Source organism: Schistocerca nitens, chromosome 3 (assembly GCF_023898315.1).
Source record: "Schistocerca nitens isolate TAMUIC-IGC-003100 chromosome 3, iqSchNite1.1, whole genome shotgun sequence".
In the NCBI taxonomy this organism is placed as follows: Eukaryota; Metazoa; Arthropoda; class Insecta; order Orthoptera; family Acrididae; genus Schistocerca; species Schistocerca nitens.
In genome coordinates, this window is record NC_064616.1 from 746582454 (window position 1) to 746608274 (window position 25821).

General features: G+C 41.4%; 1 protein-coding gene across 1 annotated transcript in view; it reads right to left on the minus strand.

The window, feature by feature from the left end:
• Positions 1-25821, minus strand: part of LOC126248733 (uncharacterized) — a 172966-nt gene that overhangs the window by 76834 nt on the left and 70311 nt on the right. Inside the window, exons 5-7 of the mRNA XM_049950052.1 lie at positions 10030-10181; positions 9115-9247; positions 2952-3094 (exon numbers count right to left, since the gene is read on the minus strand). Coding sequence (XP_049806009.1) covers positions 2952-3094; positions 9115-9247; positions 10030-10181 — 428 coding nt within the window. The remainder of the gene's footprint in view (positions 1-2951; positions 3095-9114; positions 9248-10029; positions 10182-25821) is intronic.

A 25821-nucleotide genomic window follows, 5' to 3' on the forward strand; every position in this document is an offset into this window, starting at 1 on the left:
AGGCTTCTCATTGTGGGCCTCCATTTGGCCAGCTGGTCGAATCGCACAGTATCCAGGTTTGTGCGGCATTCGGATGTGACAGTGGCCCAACGTTGGACTGCGTGGGAACGTGACGGCAGGCATGCTTGTCAAGGTTCCGGTCGACCGCATTTGACTACCACAAGAGATATCTTAGAAGAAAGATTAAGGAAAGGCATTTATAGACTTAGAGAAAGCTTTTGACAATGTTGATTGGAGCACTCTCTTTCAAATTCTGAAGGTGGCAGGGGTAAAATTCAGGGAGCGAAAGGCTATTTACAATTTGTACAGAAAGCAGATGGCAGTTACAAGAGTCGAGGGGTATGAAAGGAAAGCAGTGGTTGGGAAGGGAGTGAGACAGGGTTGTAGCCTATTCCCGATGTTATTCAATCTGTATATTGAGCAAGCAATAAAGGAAACAAAAGGAAAGTTCGGAGTAGGTATTAAAATCCATGGAGAAGAAATAAAAACTTTGAGGTTCGCCGATGACATTGTAATTCTGTCAGAGACAGCAAAGGACTTGGAAGAGCAGTTGAACGGAATGGACAGTGTCTTGAAAGGAGGGTATAACATGAACATCAACAAATGCAAAACGAGGATAATGGAATGTAGTCAAATTAAGTCGGGTGATGCTGAGGGAATTAGATTAGGAAATGAGACACTTAAAGTAGTAAAGAAGTTTTGCTATTTGGGGAGCAAAATAACTGATGATGGTCGAAGTAGAGAGGATATAAAATGTAGACTGGCAATGGCAAGGAAAGCGTTTCTGAAGAAGAGAAATTTGTTAACATCGAGTATAGATTTAAATGTCAGGAAGTCGTTTCTGAGAGTATTTGTATGGAGTGTAGCCATGTATGGAAGTGAAACGTGGACGATAAATAGTTTGGACAAGAAGAGAATAGAAGCTTTCGAAATGTGGTGCTACGGAAGAATGCTGAAGATTAGTTGGGTAGATCACATAACTAATGAGGAGGTATTGAATAGAATTGGGGAGAAGAGGAGCTTGTGGCACAACTTGACTAGAAGAAGGGATCGGTTGGTAGGACATGTTCTGAGACATCGAGGGATCACCAATTTAGTATTGGAGGGCAGCGTGGAGGGTAAAAATCGTGGAGGGAGACCAAGAGATGAATACACTAAGCAGATTCAGAAGGATGTAGGCTGCAGTAGGTACTGGGAGATGAAGAAGCTTGCACAGGATAAAGTAGCATGGAGAGCTGCATCAAACCACTGTCAGGACTAAAGACCACCCCAACAACAACAAGAGAGATTCACCGTATTGTGCAGCAAGCACATCTTAACCTCTTCACATCAGCACCTGCCATCCGAGAACAAGTAATAAACTCCCTGCAGCTTTCTGTATCATCCCACATCATTGGTCTGAGACCAGCAGCAGTCAGAGTAGGGAATGGCATAGCATTGTGTTCTGCACTATCAGGGATGATCATCGTCATCGAGTATGGTGGCGATGTGGGGAGAGGTCTCAATCTTCGCATGTTTTGGAGAGGCACAGCTGTGTTACTGCTGGAGTCAGTGTGTGGGAGAACCATCTTGTATGGCTTTGGGTGAAGGCTGACATTCACAGAGGAAACTAACAGTACAACAGTACGTCCTGCGTCCTCATGTGTTACCTCTCATAGGACAGTATCGTGGTGCAATTTTTCAACTGGAAGATGTTCGTCCACTCACCCACTTTACTTTCTGCCCTCAATATCGCATTCAAGATTGTTTGGTTCTATCTCGGGATTGTTTTTCCTGCAGTGTTAGTTGTACGTCAACAGTTACACACAGTAGTGTGGATAGGCTTACTTATGAAATGCTGGCCGATGTGCACCTCACGCTTGTGTTCACTGAATGCAGTGGAAGAACGACACGACGACGTTACACTGTGCTGTTTCCGTAGCGACGGCAGTCACAGCACAGTACTTTTGCTTCATCTGAGATTTTATGCATTTTTCTGTGTTATTACTGTACGTTTTTGCAATTGCATATCACAGGCTTTTTCGTTGTTGTGAAGGATTTTTCACAGAAACAAAGGTTGTTGGGATAACAATCTGTACGAGAAATTATTACATCATTACTCTGTAATGAGCCACCACAGACCACAGTCACTTACACTAAAACACTCAGAAAACATCTCTGAACAGTCCCCTAAAATTTGTCGATGGAGTTCGGGTTCATCCTGTATAAATAAAGGCGAACTGCCATTAACCGCATTTAATACAGTTTTCAGATGCAGAAGTATAACATAACCAGTAGCGATAAATTTAGTGACCACCAATTCTAAACTGAAGTAATTTCTACTATCAGAACCTCAAAAAATACAAAATAACGCTCACTGAAGATGCAGAAACAACTGTGAAATGCATTTGGGCATAAAAAAACCACAAAATTGTATCCTAGCAAGAAAATGCATCGTGTTAATTATTATGCGCATGAGTACACAAATAAAGAAAAACAGTCTGGCATTCTACAGACACTCTGCCAGGTACCCGATTTTAATAAAGAAAATCACACTATAAAATTACTTCTTACTTCTAGATTACACTTTTCTGTTGTCATCACGAGTCGGAAAATCACACTAATCTACGAGTAATATTACGTTGTTACAGGAAGATGCCAACGTGTGCCTTCTTACCAGTGCAGTTTTGAATTTTGTAATTTGTCAGATTAAATCTTGTTCGTTATAAAGTACACATCGGTATCTTAATGTAATGATATAAAGCTGTTATCAGTCGAAGATTGGAATTAATTTTTGAAATACATCATGGGTAACAAAATAAACTACATCTAGATTATGAATTTTTTTAGTGCAATATGTTATTGCCACATAAAATTAAATTGGAATTCAGAATGACAGGTTATTCTGTTATCGATTTAAAGTATCTCATTACGTGCACCTGTTTTCATGTGGATCGAACAAGGACACTTACACGTATCCAGGCACACCAAGTCAAATAAGTGATGTGATGGGCTGTTGCTCGTCTGCAGGTCATCTCTCTGAGACATGGAGTCCTCTTCCAGAAGAATGCACAGTTGAGTCTGTTCGTTGTATTCAATTGCGCGACAAAAGAACCTGTTAACAAAACATACCGTAAAATCTGTTCTTGTAAGCGTATGGCAACACTAGGTGACAGACTAATCAAGGCAGAAGATACCGTTTGATCTGTAGTCAGAACAGTAGGGCATCAGTTATCTGAATATCGATCAACCGAAACATCTGTTAACCAAAAACGTTCCATGCGCCAAATTTAAATTTGCGCGCGTGTTATATAGAAGTTCCACAGACACTGGGTTGGCTCCACGAAGGGCAGACCAATCCGGCGGTTTTCCCCTCCTTGCCAGTCGTCATTGTTGGTAACTACGGAATTTTCAGAATTTGAAGAATGCGATCAGGAAAATATTCAAGACTGGCTCGAATGTGATGAAATAACTGCCAGTGTCATCGACGACCGACGCCCTTGCGACAGCGACCGTGCTGGGAAGAACCATCCAGTGAGGGTACCTTGAGACGGCTATGAACAGGTTTCAACAAGAAGAAGGAACTGATGCTTTCCAATTGCTGTGTTTGAAATGTTTGCGAGATTTAGCGGTAAAAAAGTCTCACCTCTAAAACAAAACAAGTTAAACTATTACCTTTTTTAATGGCCGTTTTGAACCTTTCAGACTAGGCTATGCAGTCAGTCCTCTGTGTTACTTATAAGACGTATGATACAAAATGTATACGTACAGTTTCATGTTAAATTTATTGTTTCTGCGTTTCAAATTTATATGAACATTGGTGCAATATGTTTTCGTAAGCCGGTCGGTGTGGCCGTGCGGTTCTAGGCGCTTCAGTTTGGAACCGCGTGACCGCTACGGTCGCAGGTTCGAATACTGCCTCGGGCATGGATGTGTGTGTGATGTCTTTAGGTTGGTTAGGTTTAAGTAGTTCTAAGTTCTAGGGGACTGATGACCGCAGATGTTAAGTCCCATAGTGCTCAGAGCCATTTGAACCATTTTTTTTCGTTTTCGTAAATGATTGATTTTCCGAAAAATCAGTTAACCGGATACGCTCCATTGCCGATTTTTTCAGATAGTCGATACTCTACTGTATTTATTTATCAAATATTACGAAATACATACAATTTACAATCATAAATTTATGGATTTAGGCACAGAGCTAATATGTTCAAATTCTTAAAGTTAATAATTCAATAATACTGAAAGGATGACATTTAAACTATAAGATTAGGGATGTTAATTAAAACAGATACATTTAATCAGAGTTCAACATCTAATGAATGAAGCCAATTGGTAGCAGAGGGAGAAACATTGATAAAAGCACTGAAGGGTCCTCGGTACTTTCTCAGAGAGCAGTCTCTGACAATGTGCTGAACATTAATTAATTTAGAGAAGTCCACTTTATTTGTACTAATTATTTATTCAAACCACTACCGATTTCCGGATTTTAAAATCTCATCTTCATGTGTATGAAATTACTATATTTGGTAACAAACTGTCCGCCGTCGGGCAGCCGACAGTAGGAACGCCAACTACTAGTAGTTGGCATGTTATGTGTCACCAAATACAATAATATCGTACACCTGAAGATGGAATTTTAAAATCCCGAAACCGGTCGTGGTTTGAATAAATAATTAGTACAACGAAGCCAGCTCTCTCTAAATTAATTATCATGCTTTTCAGTTGCGGATGCCTACGTACCATATCTTGTGCAACATGCAATACGGTTTGGTCTTGGGCCCCACTACCGCAGGCTGGAGAGTCTCGGTGTCCCCACTTGTGCATCAGAGCATTGCACCTGACGTGCCTGTTTCTTATCCTGTTTAATTGTGTCCAATCACTTCTCTTCAGATCAAATTCTGGTAGACTGGCAGATGCATCTTGAACACATTGATCTTTTATTGTTGCAGCGTTCCATCTCTTGCACCACTCTTCTTTAAGGTCAAACTTCTTGTTGTTTCTTCCATTATGCCACAGTTGAGTACGTGATGTCAAGCGGTCTGGAGGACGGTCATTTAAGACTGTATGAATTGGGAAGCCTTCGGGGCAATCGGGATGATGCAGTTTCCTCCATTCTAGACCGGTTGCTTCTTCGGATCGCAATTCAGGTGGTGGAATGTTACTCATGGTGTGCAGACAAGGATCGGTGTGGATTTTAGTGTGGCTGTAATAATTCCTATTGATTCATTCAGATGGATGTCTAGTTTCCTTGTATGAGCACTGTGTTGCCATACTGGGGCACAGCACTCTGCTAGTGGTTACAGAGCTGCAGAACTGCAGTCAGTAGAGTGGATGTTTCAGCAGCCCAGGTTGTGCCAGCAAGTTTGTTTATGATATTATTTTGGGTCTTTAGCGTTTGGCTAGTGTTTTCCATGTGTCTTTCATATGTCAAAGACCGATCTAGTGTGACACCAAAATATTTAGGCTGGAAATAGTGTCTAATCCTCTGTTGACAAAAGTTCAAATTGAGCTGTTGGTTTGCAATTCTGTTGTTTAAGTGGAATGCGCAGACTTCTGTCTTGACTGCATTTGGTTGGAGTCTCCATACTTTGGAATATGTGTTGAGATTTTCTAAGTCTATAGATAATATATTTTCTCTTTCTACTATATATACTCTTATTATCAATATCGATAGCGTCTCAAGTTAACGTAAAAACGCGAAAGAGTACCTGAGTGGAGTTCGAGGTGGACCTACATTCTGGAGGATGAGAAGAACTCCTTACTGGACAGGGAGATACAAATGTCAAGACCTTTTTTATTTATTGCAACTTTTCTCGCAAACGCAATTACACGTCCAAGATTTGTTGGACTGACATTCTCACCTCTTCTCTGTTGAAATGTGGGAGAGCAGTCTTTAATGCTGATGTTACTGTAAAACGTACATTACTTTTCAGGCGAACACAGAATCCTCCTGCCTTAAGATCTAACAGCTACAGATCATTATTTGAAGGAAGCGCCTTAAGTAGAACAGCAGTGACACAATTTCCTTAATTCTTTTCTGTGGGCTGCAACAAGTTTTATTTAACGGTACACATATTTGAATTTACAGTACCTTATTCCAATGCACACAGATTTTTCATAACATCTTTGGCTCTTCGACAAGTTTTTAATATGTTCTGATAAACCAGTGCTCCGTATCGTACATGAAACTGTTCACTGTGATGCATATATAATACTAAACTAACTGATGGCACATGCTTGTTTAAAAGGGTAATGTAAGAGGACTCATCTCTTCAGATGCATTTCTATGTGTCTATGTGGATTACGTAACATCAGTGTCTACCAGTCCCATATTGGAGCATAGGAATGTTTACGAGATTATGCAGATCATATTTATGTCTGCACCTTAGAGTTAGTCAAACTTGGTATAACAGCCAGCTATGGCACCTGTAATTTGGTATACAGACTTTCTGGCCAAGCCTGCTCCCAAAGCATGATTAATTCTTGGGGGATACGATGGATCCTGTACTGCTTCTGTTAATATTATTAGATATATGTCTCCTGGACCTACAAGTAAAATGCACAATAACTTAAAAGGTTAACGAAAGAGCCAAAGGAACAATGGAAAACTCCAATAAAGTCATTTGTAGCGCCGCGAAACAAGCGAGAAGCAATAAAAAAAGTTGGTATTATTATTTTAACTGATATGCATATTTTTTCCACTTACATAAATGTTACAAAAAGCAATATGGATGCAGATTTTTCGCAGTTATTGATGTATTCGATGTAACTGAAACGAGTGAAGAACCGATAATTATTATGTTGTCTTTTGAGAATATATTACAGATATTGGCTGAGAAGCGCAGGCAACTCCTACGTGCTACCCAGGCAACTCCTACGTGTTACCATATCTCCTGTGTTATAAGGGATGGCTGTAGGTTTGAAGGCCATCACAGCGATCACCTCAGTAACTACACTGATGACCACCTGCATAATAGCGAGTTGGTCCACTTTTGGAACGCAGTAAAGCAGCGTTTCTGTGTGGCATGGATTCAACAAGTCCTTGGTAGGTTTCTGGAGTTATTATGTGGCAGTAGGTGTGCGCACAAGTATTGCGCCATTCCTGTAAATTACGGGCCAGTGGTTTGTGCTACGCGATAACGTCCCAAACGTTTTCCATTTCATTTAGATCAGGAGGGCTTGGTGGCCAAAGAATCAACTGAGTTCACTATCGTGCTCATAAAACCACTGTATCACGATTCTGACCTTGCGACCAGGACAGTTATCTCGCTGGAAGATGCCATTGCCGTCGGGGAAGACATCAAGAGTAAAGGGATGCAGGTGGTCCGCACATGGTCCGTTGTCACGGTGCCTTCGACTGCTACCATAGTTTCAAAAAGAAGTCCAGGTGACTGTCCCCAATAGCATAATACTGCCTCCACCGGTCTGCGTGCGTGGCGCGGAGCAGCTGGACGATGGCGTACCTGGGCACGATCATTGACTTGTAACAAGAAACGTGGTTCTGACCAAACGACGTGTTTTCAGTGACACAAAACCCACTTTCAACGATCACGTGTCCACGGCAACCGTAACTAGTAATGTCGTTGGGTCAACATGGGAACGCACGGGAGTCCGTTACTGCGGTGCCCATCTTCAAGAATGCACGATGAATAGTATGCTCTGAAACATTTGTGCCTGCACCAGCACCATACTACTACACATCGCAGTCCATCCTGTTTTAGAGAGCAGGCAAGCCTCCGACCTCCACGATCTGTGATGAACAGTGGTTGTTCAAATCTTTGTCGCTTACTCGTGATTTCACCGTTGTTAAACCATTTTCCATGGTACCACGCGGACAGCTAATAAGCATCGTCATTTCCGAGATGCTCGAGGCGCCGGGCGTAAAAGTCGCTCATGTCAATGTATTTCCCCATTTTTGGCCCTTACCGTCGCTAGAATGATTCCCCATTTGTGTCAGCTCCGCTTACATACAGGGCATACTGGCATAGCGAAGTACGCGATTGGTTGAACTGCACTGTACCCAAGCGCTGGATAGACCGCAAGGGGCTCAATGACAGGGCTTGCTTTGCATGGCCTCCACGTTCACCCTACCTAACGCCAAGCGATTTTTTCCTTTGGGGCTTCATCAAGGATCGTGTGTACGTGCCTCCGTTACCATCAGACCTCCCTGAATTAAGAAAGCGGATTGAAGCAGCTGTTGCTACAATCACTGAATTCACACTTATCAACGTTTGGGAAGAACTCTGCTATAGACTTGATGTGTGCCGTGTGACAAATGGTGCTCACATTGAACATTTATAAGGTTCTTGGTAAAAATGTTTGAGTTACTCTTTCATTTAACATATCATTTATAACTGTAAGTTTAATATAATAAATATTATAAAGTGTTAAATCCCCGATATTCATTTATGAACACGCTGTATTTTCCCTACCGCGCCGCGTGCCCGGAACGCCACCAGGTGGCCTTCAGCCTTACGTTGAGCAGTGTTCACAGTGTTTTGGCTCATCAGTATAAAAGTAATGAACAGACAAGAAAGACGAAGGCAAAACTTTGTAGCACTGTTGTTGAGATATCGACTATCCGACCAGAGAGCAGTAATAATGTAGTTCTTGAGAAGTATTTATACGAAAAATTAAGTAGTTTACTGAGGTTGCGACTTTCATGTCCAGCAATAATATACTGAAAAGGGTACAGAGGTTGATAAGGTTGAAAATAGTAGGGAGTAGTACTCAAATCAGAATGTAAAGCTATTATGAAGAGGCATTCATTGTTTCCGTTGCACAATTAAATGAAACGCCTAATAAGAATGAAATCTCCTGGTGATTACTTTGAAACACTCAGTTACCTGACACTGAAATATATTCAGCGGGCGATGATTAATGATCGATCTTACCTAGCACCAGATGCATTGTCGATATAGACAAAAATGAACTAACCAACTGATGGTGTCTCAACCTTGTGATAACGAAAGAAATGCGTTTGTGAGCGGAAATATCTGAACGAATAACATTATAAAGCTGCGTCCAGCAACCATAGAAACTGAAACTGTTGAAGAACAAATAAGAGAAATTATTAGGCTGTTAACGAATGAAGGAAATAATGAGATGATTGTATAAAGCTTTAAGACTTACTTTTCAGACCATACGCACTGACTTTGGCATTCTTCAACAGTCAGATTGCTAAAAATGTCTATTTCGAATGGTCCACCTAGTCGTTTATTTTCTTCTTTGATGAAAACAGTGAGACCATCGCAACGTCTTTGTGCTGAAAGAAAGAAAGAAAATGTTACAAAATATCACGGAAGTGCCAATACATTTTATTTTAAACATTTGCCAAATTACACCTCTTAAGAGACTTCGCTCCCTCATATCCCCGTGAGAATAGGTTCTATAATTTTTCGCCAATCGATGTCTGTCTTACCCGTTTTTCTTGAATGTTATTGCATTTAAACTTACTGAAATAGGCTTTACCGAGTGTTTCAATAATTTAGCGCTGCTTATTTCAAATTTATGAACAGATATTGTGATTTACACTGAAACGCAACGTTTATTACGAAGCCAAGACATAACATTATCTTGACAGATGAGGCTCGCGTAGTTGACAGACGTGTTTTATGAGTCATACTCTTGATATCTTGTCAGAAAAAATTTCTGTGAAAGTCTGAAATCACATGAAGCAATTTTGGCAGATTCTGATAGTAAGAAATGCTAACCTTAATGACGTGCTTCCGGGTATGCAGCCGAATGGTTGTTTATGTATTATGCGTTGTGCTTGATATGGACAAAACAACTCGGCTGTATACCTGGAAGCATACCATTAATGAATCACGCCGAGAAAACCCGAGAGACCGCAATACTTATCTTTTTTATTTGTACGGATACCTTTTTTGTTAATCTTTTGTTTTAGGAAAAAAATTTCTTCTTGTACACTTTTGTAGGCTGTTGTACTTTGCCTCACTCTAAAATAATTGCATAACTGACAAGGCAGTAAGTAAATACATTATACATAATTTAAGATGAAAATCTCGTAAGAAGCTGAGGTATTACCATCCAAGCAAGTGTTTTCTAGGTAATCAGAGTTTGGATCATCTTCGAGAAGATCAGGGCGAGCTCTCCACGTGAACTTGCTGAGAGAACATCTCCTAGCAGATGCATCGTACGTTGCAGATCGACAAACGAAAGCAAATTCGTTTAAACATCTGGAAATAGATAGACAGGTGTTATAAAACTTAATCCTTGCCTGAAAATTTTCATTAATAAAACAAGTTCTGTCTTAAATAATTTACAACCAAGGCTTACTACATGAACCACAAATTCAAAAACTTTTAAGTAATCGCGCATGCGCGCTTAGGGTTTCCTCTAAAATGTGTCGCGGATCTATACTGACGTGGGATATTAAGCTCGCTCCAATGTAATGATTTCCTACTTGTGGCAGGCTTAGGGACATCCAGAAACATACTACTGGAATGGAGCATAAATATATAGGGATAAACTGCGCTTTTCAGATGTGGGAAGATTCTGATACATTAGTCAGAATTAGATCCCGTTGAAGACGAGCGCCGAGTGTATGATATTTGTTTCAGTCTTTCATACCCAGGGAAAAACAATACAGGATTAATGTTCAGAGTTATTATTCTATATCTACATCTATATACATACTCCGCAAGCCACCGTGTGCTGTGTGGCGGAGGATACCTTGTAGTACTACTGGTCACTTATTTTCCTGTTCCAATCGCAAACAGAGCGAGGGAAAAACGACTGCCTGTACGCCTCCCACTGTGGCCGAGCGGTTCTAGGCGCTTCAGTTCGGAACCGCACTGCTGCTACGGTCGCAGGTTCGAATCCTGCCTCGGGCATGGATGTGTGTGATGTCCTTACGTTATTTAGGTTTAAGTAGTCTTAAGTCGAAGGGACTGATGACCTCGATGTTAAGTCCCATAGGGCTTAGAGCCATTTGAACCATTTTATACCCCTCCTTAAGAGTCCTAATTTCTCTTATCTCATGTATGTGGTCCTGACGTCAAACGTACGTCGGTGGCAGACGAATCGTTCTGCAGTCTGCTTGAAATGCCGGTTCTCTAAATTTTCTCAATAGTGTTCCGCGAAAAGAACGTCGTCTTCCTTCCAGATATTTTCACTTGAATTCAACATTTTACGGGTCATAGAGGATCCTAAACGGAGCATTTTATGATGAGAAACTAATGGTCAGAAATAAATATTTAATTTTATTGCCATAAACGACTTACACCTTATAGCAAGAATATGAGCTCATACCAACTGTTCAAAGTGACGACCATCTGTCTGAATGCTTGCAGTACAGTATACTCTGTTGATGAAACTGATCAAATGGTTCAAATGGCTCTGAGCACTATGCGACTTAACTGCTGAGGTCATCAGTCGCCTACAACTTAAAACTAATTAAACCTAACTAACCGAAGGACATCACACACATCCATGCCCGAGGCAGGATTCGAACCTGCGATCGTAGCGGTCGCACGGTTCCAGACTGTAGCGCCTAGAACCGCATGGCCACTCCAGCCGGCAACTGATCTCTAAGCTCAAAATCAACTGGCCCATTTCTTGCACGCGTTGTATGTATAGCGGTGTAATTACTGCTCCATCACTACTCTCAACACTGCATTCTTCAAAATGCACATTTCACGGGAAAAGTCGACGGATGTTCCACGAAATTTAGGGCTAACTGCAGGATGTCAGCAACTTGTTGCCACGAAATTTCGGCACAGAGTCGTCTGGCCATCTTGAGGTGTAAAAAGAAGGAAGTTTAGTGTTTAACCTCCCGTCGAGAGCGACGTCATTAGAGAGGCAGCACGTGCTCGGATTACAAAAGGTAAATAAAATCGGCTGTGTCCTTTTCAAAGGGACCATCCCCGCATTTACCTGGAGCGATTTAGGAAAATCATGGAAAATATAAAACTGAATGGCCGAACGAGGATATGAAACATCGAGCTGCCGAATGTTAGTCCAGTGTGCCAACCACTGCGGCATCCCGCTCTATCATCTTCGGCTGGGTTCTGGCGGAAGTACACTGAGTTTCCCTATTTAAGACCCCGTCGGCGCATACGTGATGTCCTCAGTTGTCATAGCCGTCACTACGCATGTGTTGTTAGGGCGCACGTACTTATGCTACAAGTCTGTGCATAGCTGTGAGCGTCCTTCGTGGTGGAAGCTCTCCTTATTGATGTCAGAACGATCGTCTTCACATTGTAAATTCGCAGAACGACGGCGGCTTTGTAGAACACGAAGTTTTTCTACGGCAGGACTCCGTGCATTATCTAAATGGAAACCGCCGTCGCGATTGATAAGGGTCTCACACAGTAGTATTTCCGCTGGTTAATTAAAAACAGAGTCCCAAAAGAATGAGATTTTCACTCTGCAGCGGAGTGTACGCTGATATGAAACTTCCTCGCAGATCAAAACTGTGTGTCAAACCGAGACTAGAACTCGAGACCTGTAGCCGTTTGCGGGCACGTGCTCTACCATCTGAGCTATCCAAGCACGACTCGCGACCCGTCCTCACAGCATAGGTCCCGAGTTCGAGTCTCGGTCTGGCACACAGTTTTAATCTGCCAGGAAGTTTCAGAGTCCCAAAAGTTTGAAATATAGGTCAACGTATGTTTCGTTGTGTTTCATTGAATTACCAGTAAAAACACAGTGTTATGCGATGGCGGATTTGTTGGCTTGAAGGAGACGAGTAAGCCGAAGGTGTCCTCAGAACCACGCATCACTTGCGCTAGACAGGGTGATCAGAAACAGTTCGGAAAGCTCGTAAAGATGTTGCAGCGTAGGATGTGCTGACAAATAGTTCTTAAGATAAAAATTCGACATCATAATCATGCGCCGTTTCCCAATTAATTAGCATATAAGCTAGCCAGTCAGGCCGTTGCACGCGCTAATTCAAAATGGTTCAAATGGCTCTGAGCACTATGGGACTCAACATCTGAGGTCATTAGTCCCCTAGAACTTAGAACTACTTAAACCTAACTAACCTAAGGACATCACACACATCCATGCCCGAGGCAGGATTCGAACCTGCGACCGTAGTGGTCTCGCGGTTCGAGACTGAAGCGCCTAGAACCGCTCGGCCACATCGGCTGGCGAGCTAATTCAAGCGGCCCGCCAGAGGCGGTGCCGCCAAACGTGTACTTCGTTTAGTTTTCTAAAACCGAAAAGAGAGCGATACACAAATTGGACATGGGACGGTAGTAAGGATCGAACACGAGCCAAAGGCTGAGCAATCTCGTGTGCTCTCATCTATGCTATAAGAACAACTGACACTAATTACGCCTGGCGGAACGCTTGAATATGCTCGCGCAACGGCCTGATTGGCTAACTTCAATTGTTATTGACTCGGAGAACGGCGCAACGTATCGAATTTTTTTCTTAACATTTATTTCTCTGCACAACTTACCCTGCAGCACGCTTATGAGCTTTTCAGACAGTTTCTGACCAGCCTGTATATGATTTGCCGAGCTCACACAAAATCGTATCCGGCCGCGGTGGTCTAGCGGTTCCAGGCGCGCAGTACGGAACCGCGCGACTGCTACGGTCGCAGGTTCGAATCCTGCCTCGGGCATGGATGTGTGTGATGTCCTTAGGTTAGTTAGGTTAAAGTAGTTCTAAGTTCTAGGGGACTGATGACCACAGATGTTAAGTCCCATAGTGCTCAGAACCATTTGAACTCAAAATCTTATAGACATTTGCCATGCGCAGCTCCACGACATCCTTGACTGATCACAGAAGCGCAGAGATTTTTGATGGAGGAACTCAGTGTGACCAGAAAACTCTGCACCGAAATATCACGGCAGTAAGTTATTGACACCCGGCAGTTCACCCGAAATTTCGTGGAACAATCCATACGCCAGATAAGTTTTAAATTTCACATGTTGACTGGTGCTTGTTAATGAATCTTCTCTCACACGATCAAAACTATCTACCCAAATTCTATTGTGAGAACATTTTTTTCTCGCGAATCGTGGCTAGTCTTCGGTAATTTGAACGGCACAGTTTCTATTCACGGCCATAAATTTCTTTCAATTAGGATGTTACTTCCTAGAAACATTTGTGTTCGGCTTTTTGGTCACTACATACTGTTGAATCATACGTTGCATACATGTCTCCGAGTTCCTGTAACGAGTAATGTCCCATTTTCGACACGCAGTCGTGAACTATAAATACTTAACAACTTCGCGGAGGACGCATCACAAACGATTGTATATTGTTTTTAAGGTAGCGGCAAGCACGTCTAGGCCCTTCAGTCTGGAACCGCGCGACCGCTACGGTCGCAGGTTCGAATCCTGCCTCGGGCATGGATATGTGTGATGTCCTTAGGTTAGTTAGGTTTAAGCAGTTCTACGTTATAGGGTACTGATGACCTCAGAACTTAAGTCCCATAGTGCTCAGAGCCATTTGAACCATTTTTGCGCCAAACACGTGAAAGTGACAGAGTTAAAACAGAAGCAGTTTACAAACATGTGGTTCCCGAACATCGCATCGCTCATATACATTTTCCCGACTCTCGAAATATTAGTTTGCAACCATTGGTGGTTCCTTACCTGAAAATTTTCATATTAGGGTCCTATGCATAATTTTGATCGTGTAGATAACCGGTAAGGGGTCACCGAACCACCCAGCAGGGCCAGCTTAACATTGCTTGGTTTCTAGTCTTCAGTTTACATGTCAGTCCCTCAGTGTAAGGGTTGCGGGTAGTTACTACACCCTCCTGGGAAACTTCTTGGTTGGTTCACCGTCTTCACTTCAGCAACACGGTACTAGTAAAGTTAAAACACAAAGCCCATAAAACATCCTCACAGCGATCATGCAGCTGATATATTTTTACATTCCGTGCCATGTCAGATTAAAGTGATGATATGAGGACAGGAAAGAGATTCGGCCCCAGAATAAAAGAAGAGGAAATCCACGGCAAGCGAATGATCATCTGAAGCGAGCCCCAACAAGCGGGAATAGTGCCAAAGATATTCTAAAAAGAAAAAAAATCTAGTTTATTTCCCTGGCACCGCATTACAAAACGATTATTTATTAATTCTGAACGGAGGATCTACAGCTACCAGTGCCCTCCAAGAGGTGCGATGAGGAAACACCACTGGAGCTGCTTCTTCACGGGTCTCTAGAATGCTTCAGTTCACTGAGATAAACCTGTATTGTATCAGGGAAAACAAACGCGGACGTAAGAAAACGGATGTGAATATAATACCTTAAAATTTTCTGAAGCGGTAAAGCCATTATGGTACTTTCTATCACCAAATCAGCGAGTTCATTGTATTTTGCCTCTTACATCTTTCGTTTCTTTGGTAACACTTCAATGATTAATGACCCCCAAGTTGTGACGCAATGTACGCAGTGGAAGAAGCATCACGGTATTTGCATGAACTGATATAGGGGAACCACGGAAAACCTGGAACACAATTCAGGACTCAAATTTGAATTATATTTATCCAGAAAGGGCAATCGAGCGTCACAACTGTACCACCTATCAGCTGTGGGTTTTGGATACTGTTCTGGATCCAAGAAGTTCTAGATGGCTGGTATTGTACGGGTAATTTGAAAACAATCCTTTTCCCCTTGAAAACTGATCATTTCCAACGCACGACAAGTGCGTCTAATATCTGTGTTTGTAGCTGACAAAATCTTCATTATTTTATGATTCGTGTCCAACAATAAACGTGGCTTCGATTACTTACTATCTGCGAAAGGAAAAAAGTGGAATGAGGGCTATGATCGGTAAACGGATCAAGCCGTGCTCTTAGGTGTTGGCATCTAATGCACACCCACACATTTGCTGCTTGTAAAGAAAAGATGTGATGGATTTAATTATACTCACAGCATGAATTCTTGGGCAACGGTGAGGAGGCTTGAATCCCACCGGCTAACTGGCACCACAACTGGAGGTCTACGTGTAAATTCCAAGATTTTTTTTGCAGACTTTGGAAAAATGATTTCTTGTGGATATACAGCTTGGCCCCCCCATGAACCATGGACCTTGCCGTTGGTGGGGAGGCTTGTGTGCCTCAACGATACAGATAGCCGAACCGTAGGTGCAACCACAACGGAGGGGTATCTGTTGAGAGGCCAGACAAACGTGTGGTTCCTGAAGAGGGGCAGCAGCCTTTTCAGTAGTTGCAGGGGCAACAGTCTGGATCATTGACTGATCTGGCCCTGTAACACTAACCAAAACGGCCTTGCTGTTGTGGTACTGCGAACGGCTGAAAGCAAGGGGAAACTACAGCCGTAATTTATCCCGAGGGCATGCAGCTTTACTGTATGATTAAATTATGATGGCGTCCTCTTGGGTAAAATATTCCGGAGGTAAAATAGTCCCCCATTCGGATCTCCGGGCGAGGACTACTCAAGAGGATGTCGTTATCAAGAGAAAGAAAACTGGCGTTCTACGCATCGGAGCGTGGAATGTCAGATCCCTTAATCGGGCAGGTAGGTTAGAAAATTTAAAAAGGGAAATGGATAGGTTATAGTTAGATATAGTGGTATCTGTTGAGAGGCCAGACAAACGTGTGGTTCCTGAAGAGGGGCAGCAGCCTTTTCAGTAGTTGCAAGGGCAACAGTCTGGATGATTGACTGATCTGGCCTTGTAACAATAACCAAAACGGCCTTGCTGTGCTGATACTGCGAACGGCTGAAAGCAAGGGGAAACTACGGCCGTAATTTTTCCCGAGGGCATGCAGCTTTACTGTATGATTAAATGATGATGGCGTCCTCTTGGGTAAAATATTCCGGAGGTAAAATAGTCCCCCATTCGGATCTCCGGGCGGGGACTACTCAAGAGGATGTCGTTATCAGGAGAAAGAAAACTGGCGTTCTACGGATCGGAGCGTGGAATGTCAGATCCCTTAATCGGGCAGGTAGGTTAGAAAATTTAAAAAGGGAAATGGATAGGTTAAAGTTAGATATAGTGGAAATTAGTGAAGTTCGGTGGCAGGAGGAACAAGACTTCTGGTCAGGTGACTACAGGGTTATCAACACAAAGTCAAATAGGGGTAATGCAGAAGTAGGTTTAATAATGAATAGGAAAATAGGAATGCGGGTAAGCTACTACAAACAGCATAGTGAACGCATTATTGTGGCCAAGATAGATACGAAGCCCACACCTACTACAGTAGTACAAGTTTATATGCCAACTAGCTCTGCAAATGACGAAGAAATTGAAGAAATGTATGATGAAATAAAAGAAATTATTCAGATACTGAAGGGAGACGAAAATTTAATAGTCATGGGTGACTGGAATTCGAGTGTAGGAGAAGGGAGAGAAGGAAACGTAGTAGGTGAATATGGATTGGGACTAAGAAATGAAAGAGGAAACCGCCTGGTAGAATTTTGCACAGAGCACAACTTAATCATAGCTAACACTTGGTTTAAGAATCATGATAGAAGGTTGTATACATGGAAGAACCCTGGAGATACTAAAAGGTATCAGATTGATTATATAATGGTAAGACAGAGATTTAGGAACCAGGTTTTAAATTGTAAGACATTTCCAGGGGCAGATGTGGACTCTGACCACAATCTATTGGTTATGACCTGTAGATTAAAACTGAAGAAACTGCAAAAAGGTGGGAATTTAAGGAGATGGGACCTGGATAAACTGAAAGAACCAGAGGTTGTACAGGGTTTCAGGGAGAGCATAATGGAACAATTGACAGGAATGGGGGAAAAAATACAGTAGAAGAGGAATGGGTAGCTTTGAGGGATGAAGTAGTGAAGGCAGCAGAGGATCAAATAGGTAAAAAGACGAGGGCTAGCAGAAATCCTTGGGTAACAGAAGAAATATTGAATTTAATTGATGAAAGGAGAAAATATAAAACTGCAGTAAATGAAGCAAGCAAAAAGGAATACAAACGTCTCAAAAATGAGATCGACAGGAAGTGCAAAATGGCTAAGCAGGGATGGCTAGAGGACAAATGTAAGGATGTAGAGGCTTATCTCACTAGGGGTAAGATAGATACTGCCTACAGGAAAATTAAAGAGACCTTTGGAGATAAGAGAACCACTTGTATGAACATCAAGAGCTCAGGTGGAAACCCAGTTCTAAGCAAAGAAGGGAAAGCAGAAAGGTGGAAGGAGTATATACAGGGTCTATACAAGGGCGATGTACTTGAGGACAATATTATGGAAATGGAAGAGGATGTAGATGAAGATGAAATGGGAGATACGATACTGCGTGAAGAGTTTGACAGAGCACTGAAAGACCTGAGTCGAAACAAGGCTCCCGGAGTAGACAACATTCCATTGGAACTACTGACGGCCTTGGGAGAGCCAGTCCTGACAAAACTCTACCATCTGGTGAGCAAGATGTATGAAACAGGTGAAATACCCTCAGACTTCAAGAAGAATATAATAATTCCAATCCCAAAGAAAGCAGGTGCTGACAGATGTGAAAATTACCGGACAATCAGTTTAATAAGCCACAGCTGCAAAATACTAACACGAATTCTTTACAGACGAATGGAAAAACTAGTAGAAGCCGGCCTCGGGGAAGATCAGTTTGGATTCCGTAGAAATACTGGAACACGTGAGGCAATACTGACCTTACGACTTATCTTAGAAGAAAGATTAAGGAAAGGCAAACCTACGTTTCTAGCATTTGTAGACTTAGAGAAAGCTTTTGACAATGTTGACTGGAATACTCTCTTTCAAATTCTAAAGGTGGCAGGGGTAAAATACAGGGAGCGAAAGGCTATTTACAATTTGTACAGAAACCAGATGGCAGTAATAAGAGTCGAGGGACATGAAAGGGAAGCAGCGGTTGGGAAGGGAGTAAGACAGGGCTGTAGCCTCTCCCCGATGTTATTCAATCTGTATATTGAGCAAGCAGTAAAGGAAACAAAAGAAAAATTCGGAGTAGGTATTAAAATCCATGGAGAAGTAATAAAAACTTTGAGGTTCGCCGATGACATTGTAATTCTGTCAGAGACAGCAAAGGACTTGGAAGAGCAGTTGAACGGAATGGATGGTGTCTTGAAGGGAGGATATAAGATGAACATCAACAAAAGCAAAACGAGGATAATGGAATGTAGTCGAATTAAGTCAGGTGATGTTGAGGGTATTAGATTAGGAAATGAGACACTTAAAGTAGTAAAGGAGTTTTGCTATTTGGGGAGCAAAATAACTGATGATGGTCGAAGTAGAGAGGATATAAAATGTAGACTGGCAATGGCAAGGAAAGCGTTTCTGAAGAAGAGAAATTTGTTAACATCGAGTATAGATTTAAGTGTCAGGAAGTCATTTCTGAAAGTATTTGTATGGAGTGTAGCCACGTATGGAAGTGAAACATGGACGGTAAATAGTTTGGACAAGAAGAGAATAGAAGCTTTCGAAATGTGGTGCTACAGAAGAATGCTGAAGATTAGATGGGTAGATCACATAACTAATGAGGAGGTACTGAATAGGATTGGGGAGAAGAGAAGTTTGTGGCACAACTTGACCAGAAGAAGGGATCGTTTGGTAGGACATGTTCTGAGGCATCAAGGGATCACCAATTTAGTACTGGAGGGCATCGTGGAGGGTAAAAATCGTAGAGGGAGACCAAGAGATGAATACACTAAGCAGATTCAGAAGGATGTAGGTTGCAGTAGGTACTGGGAGATGAAGAAGCTTGCACAGGATAGAGTAGCATGGAGAGCTGCATCAAACCAGTCTCAGGACTGAAGACCACAACAACAACATAGTGGGAATTAGTGAAGTTCGGTGGCAGGAGGAACAAGACTTTTGGTCAGGTGAATACAGGGTTATAAATACAAAATCAAATAGGGGCAATACAGGAGTAGGTTTAATAATGAATAAAAAATAGGAGTGCGGGTAAGCTACTACCAACAGCATAGTGAACGCATTATTGTGGCCAAGATAGACACGAAGCCCACGCCTACTACAGTAGTACAAGTTTATATGCCAACTAGCTCTGCAGATGATGAAGAAATTGATGAAATGTATGATGAGGTAAAAGAAATTATTCAGGTAGTGAAGGGAGACGAAAATTTAATAGTCATGGGTGACTGGAATTCGACAGTAGGAAAAGGAAGAGAAGGAAACGTAGTAGGTGAATATGGATTGGGGCTAAGAAATGAACGAGGATGCCGCCTGGTAGAATTTTGCACAGAGTATAACTTAATCATAGCTAACACTTGGTTCAAGAATCATGAAAGAAAGTTGTATTCATGGAAGAACCCTGGAGATACTAAAAGGTTTCCGATAGATTATATAACGGTAAGACAGAGATTTAGGAACCAGGTTTTAAATTGTAAGACATTTCCAGGGGCAGATGTGGACTCTGACCACAATTTATTGGTTATGAACTGTAGATTAAAACTGAAGAAACTGCGAAAAGGTGGGAACTTAAGGAGATGGGACCTGGATAAACTGACTTAACCAGAGGTTGTACAGATTTTTAGGGAGAGCATAAGGGAACAATTGACAGGAATGGGAGAAAGAAATACAGTAGAAGAAGAATGGGTAGCTTTGAGGAATGAGATAGTGAAGGCAGCAGAGGATCAAGTAGGTAAAAAGACGAGGGCTAGTAGAAATCCTTGGGTAACAGAAGAGATACTGAATTTAATTGATGAAAGGAGAAAAAACAACAATCCAGTAAGTGAAGCAGGCAAAAAGGAATACAAACGTGTCAAAAATGAGAAACAGGCAGTACAAAATGGCTAAGCAGGGATGGCTAGAGGACAAATGTAAGGATGTAGAGGCTTATCTCACGAGGGGTAAGATAGATACTGCATACAGGAAAATTAAAGAGACCTTTGGAGAAAAGAGAACCACTTGTATGAATATCAAGAGCGCAGATGGAAACCCAGTTCTAAGCAAAGAAGGGAAAGCAGAAAGGTGGAAGGAGTATATAGAGGATCTATACAGGGGCCATGTTCTTGAGGACAATATTATGGAAATGGAAGAGGAGGTAGATGAAGATGAAATGGGAGATATGATACTGCGTGAAGAGTTTGACTGAGCACTGAAAGACGTAAGTCGAAACAAGGCCCCGGGAGTAGACAACATTCCATTAGAACTACTGACAGCCTTGGGAGAGCCAGGCCTAACAAAACTCTACCATCTGGTGAGCAAGGTGTATGAGACAGGCGAAATTCCCTCAGACTTCAAGAAGAATATAGTAATTCCAATCCCAAAGAAAGCACGAGGTTGACATATGTGAAAATTACCAAACTATCAGTTTAATAAGTCATAGCTGCAAAATACTAACGCGAATCCTTTACAGACGAATGGAAAAACTGGTAGAAGCTGACCTTGGATAAGATCAGTTTGGATTCCGTAGAAATATTGGAACACGTGAGGCAATACTGACCCTACGACTTATCTTAGAAGAAAGATTAAGGAAAGGCAAACCTACATTTCTAGCATTTGTAGACTTAGAGAAAGAATTTGACAATATTGTCTGGAATACTCTCTTTCAAATTCTGAAGGTGGCAGGGGTAAAATACAGGGAGCGAAAGGTTATTTACAATTTGTACAGAAACCAGATGGCAGTTATAAGAGTCGAGGGGTATGAAAGGGAAGCAGTGGTTGGGAAGGGAGTAAGACAGGGTTGTAGCCTCTCCCCGATGCTATTCAATCTAAATATTGAGCAAGCAGTAAAGGAAACAAAAGAAAAATTCGGAGTAGGTATTAAAATCCATGGAGAAGTAATAAAAACTTTGAGGTTCGCCGATGACATTGTAATTCTGTCAGAGACAGCAAAGGACTTGGAAGAGCAGTTTAACGGAATGGACAATGTCTTGAAAGCAGGGTATAAGATGAACATCAACAAATGCAAAACGAGGATAATGGAATGTAGTCAAATTAAGTCGGGTGATGCTGAGGGAATTAGATTAGGAAATGAGACACTTAAAGTAGTAAAGAAGTTTTGCTATTTGGGGAGCAAAATAACTGATGATGGTCGAAGTAGAGAGGATATAAAATGTAGACTGGCAATGGCAAGGAAAGCGTTTCTGAAGAAGAGAAATTTGTTAACATCGAGTATAGATTTAAGTGTCAGGAAGTCGTCTCTGAAAGTATTTGTATGGAGTGTAGCCATGTATGGAAGTGAAACATGGAGGATAAATGGTTTAGACAAGAAGAGAATAGAAGCTTTCGAAATGTGGTGCTACAGAGGAATGCTGAAGATTAGATGGGTGGATCACATAACTAATGAGGAGGTATTGAATTGAATTGGGGAGAACAGGAGTTTGTGGCATAACTTGACTAGAAGAAGGGATCGGTTGATAGGACATGTTCTGAGGCATCAAGGTATCACCAATTTGGTACTGGAGGGCAGCGTGGAGGGTAAAAATCGTAGAGGGAGACCTAGAGATGAATAAAACTAAGCACATTCAGAAGGATGTAGGCTGCAATAGGTACTGGGAGATGAAGAAGCTTGCACAGGATAGAGTAGTATGGAGAGCTGCACCAAACCAGTCTCAGGACTGAAGACCACAACAACAACAACATACAGCTTGGCATTTTATCGAGCGACAGATTGCCCTGGAAGAAGTGCATCTTTTTACATAGCGATAAGGCAATTCATGGGTAACGAAGTAAGTGTACTTTAGTACTTTATGTAACGTAATGTAATGTAAGAGCATGTCTGCACAACAAGTTGATAGGATGGTGTAGTTGACGTACTGGACTATTTTTTGGGTGGGTGGATGAAAGAAAAAATGACTGAAAAATCTTTGGGAGCAACTGATACCCTTAATTCGTTCAGACAGTCCGTCAAAAGATATTACTATATCAAATTAGTTCACCAGACTAGCAACGCATTACGAATAGCCCAGTCATCCGCAGTTTTGGCACTCAGAGTAGCCTCTACATATTTTTAAATGGCTCGGTATTACATTTTTCATAGTTATCTTCACGAAGTGTGCAGTATACTGTTGTTGCATATTTAGGATACGTATGTAATATTTTTCTTGATCTGGGGATTGAGATACACTCGCAGATCTTTCGCACTTGTTTATGGAAAATTTTGAAGATATCCACTAAATACTTGTGTCGGAAGAGTCCTTGGGAGCCAATGATTCTGCATTGATCAACAGCACGATTATGATATCCGTCCCCCAAAAGACCATGTTCCTGCAACAATTTTATTCTGTGAAGTTTTAGAAAGTTTTATGATTTTTCAAGCAAGTTTAATAAAAGTGAAGCAATTTTCAAGAATACAAATGTATTTAAATGAAGTATATTAACGAAAATATTGCACACAATTAATGAAATGTATCACTGCATTAAATAAATCAAATTCTACAAACTTTTAGAAGAAATGAAAGTACAAGAAATTGCAGCTATATCTTATTCTTTACAGCAGCTGCTGTGGATTGGTTTTAATAGTATAATAAATATCTGACTTGTCCTTTTAACGTTAGGCAACATGGCATTGCTATGCTGGTACTGCGAACGGCTGAAAGCAAGGGAAACCACAGCCGTTATTTTTCCCGTGGGCATGCAGCTCTACTGTATGGTTAAATGATGATGGGATACTATTGAGTAAAATATTACGGAGATAAAATAGTCCCCGGATCTCTGGAAGGGGACTGCTCAGGAGGAGATCGTTATCAGGAGAAAACAGAATGTCATTCTACAGGTCGGAGTGCGGAGGGTTAGATCACTTAATCGGTAGGTAGCTTAGAAAATTTAAAAAGAAAACTGGATAGGTTGAAGCTAGATATTGTGGGAATTAGTGAAGTTCAGTGGCAGGAGAAACAATACTTCTGGTCAGATGAATACATGATTATAAACACAAAATCAAATAGGGGTAATGCAGGTGTAGGTTTAATAATGAATTAGGAAATTGGAATGCGGGTAAGCTACTATGAACAGCATAGTGAAAGTATTATTGTAACCAAATAAGCACGAAACCAACACCCACCAAAGGAGTACGAGGTTATATGCCAACTAGCACCGCAAATGATGGAGAGATTAAAAGAATGTATGATGAGATAAAATAAATTATTCAGATAGTTAAAAGAGAGAAAAATTTAATTGTGTTCGGGACTGGAATTCGATAGTAGGACAAGGAGGAGAAGGAAAAATAGTAAGGAAATACTGACTGAGCGAAAGGAATGAAACAGGAAGCCGCCTGGTAGAATGTTGCACAGAGTATTATATAATCACCGCTAACACACTGCTTAAGAATTAAGAAAGAAGACTGAATATGTGGAAGACACCAGAGGACACTGGATGATTTCTGGTTGATTATGCAGTGGTAAGACAGAGATTTCTGAACCAGATTTTAAACTGTAAGACACTTCCAGGGGCATAAATGATCTCTAACCACAGTTTGATGGTAATGAAATATAGATTAAAACTGAGGAAATTGCAAAAAGGTACGAAGTTAAGGAGATGGAACGAGGATAAGTTGAAAGAACCAGAGGATGAGAGTTTCAGAGAGACCATCAGGCAACGATTGATTGAAACTAGGGAAAGGAATACAGTAGAAGGCGACTGGGTAAATTTGATATATGAAGTAGCGAAGGGAGCAAGGATCAATTAGGTAAAAAGAGAAGTGCTAGCAGAAGTCCTTGGATATCACAGGATACACTGAATTTAATTAATCAAAGGACAAAATATAAAAATGCAACAAATGAAGCAAGCAAAAGTGAATGCATACGTATAAAAAATAAGACTTGCAGGAAGTGCAGAAATCGCTAGAGGACACAAGCAAGGCTACAGTAGCATGTATAAGAAAGGGTAAGGTAGATACGGCCTATAGGAAACTTAAAGAGTCTTTTGGAGAAAAGAGAAGCAGCTGCTTGAACATCAAGAGTGCTAAACAAAGAAGTGAAAACTGAAAGATGGAAAGAATATACAGATGTGCTACATAAGGGACAAGACTTGGAGGCAGTATTATAGTAAGCGAAGCGGAACTAGATGATAATGAGATGGGAGATCTGATACTGCGGGAATAATTTGATAGAGCAGTGAAAGACCTAAGTTGAAACATGGCCCTTGGAGTAGACGACATTCCCTCCTGATATCCTTGAGAGGGAGAGCCATGACCAAACCATTCCATCCAGTGTGCAAAATGTGTGAGATACCTTCGGAAGCCCAAGAATAAAGTAATAATTGCAACTGCAACGAAAGCAGTTGCTGATAGGTGAGAAAATTACCATACTATCAGTTTAATGAGTCGTGGTTGCAAAATACTGACATGAATTACTTACAGAAGAACGGCAAAGCTGGTAGAAACCAGCCTTGATGGAGATCAGCTTGAGTTCGGAGAAATGTAGGAGCTCGCGAAGCAATGCAACCCTACGACTTCTCTTAGAGCATATGTTATCCTACGTTTATAGTATTTGTAAACTTAGAGAAACCTTTTGACAATGCTGGCTAAAAAACACTCTTTGAAATTCTGCTGGTAGTAGGGGAAAAGTACAGGGAGCGAAAGGTTATTTACAACTTGTGGAGAAACCCGACGGCAGTTATAAAAATCGAAGGGCTTGAAAGGGAGACAATGTTTGAGAAGGGAGCTAGACAAGTTTATAACCTGTTTCTGACGTTATTCAGTCTATACATTGAGTAAGCAATAAAGGAAACCAAAGAAAAATTTGGAGAAGGAATTAAAGTTCAACGAGAGGAAATAAAAACTTTGAAGTTTGTCGATAACATTGTAATTCTGTCAGAAATAACAAAGGACTTGGAAGAGCAGTTGAACGGGACAGTGTCTCGAAAAGGACATAAGCTGAACATTAAAAAAAAAAAAAAAATCAGGCGATGCTAAGGGAATTAGATTAGGAAATGAGACACTAAAAGTAGGAGATGAGTTTTACCATTTAGGCAGAAAAATAACTGATGATAGTC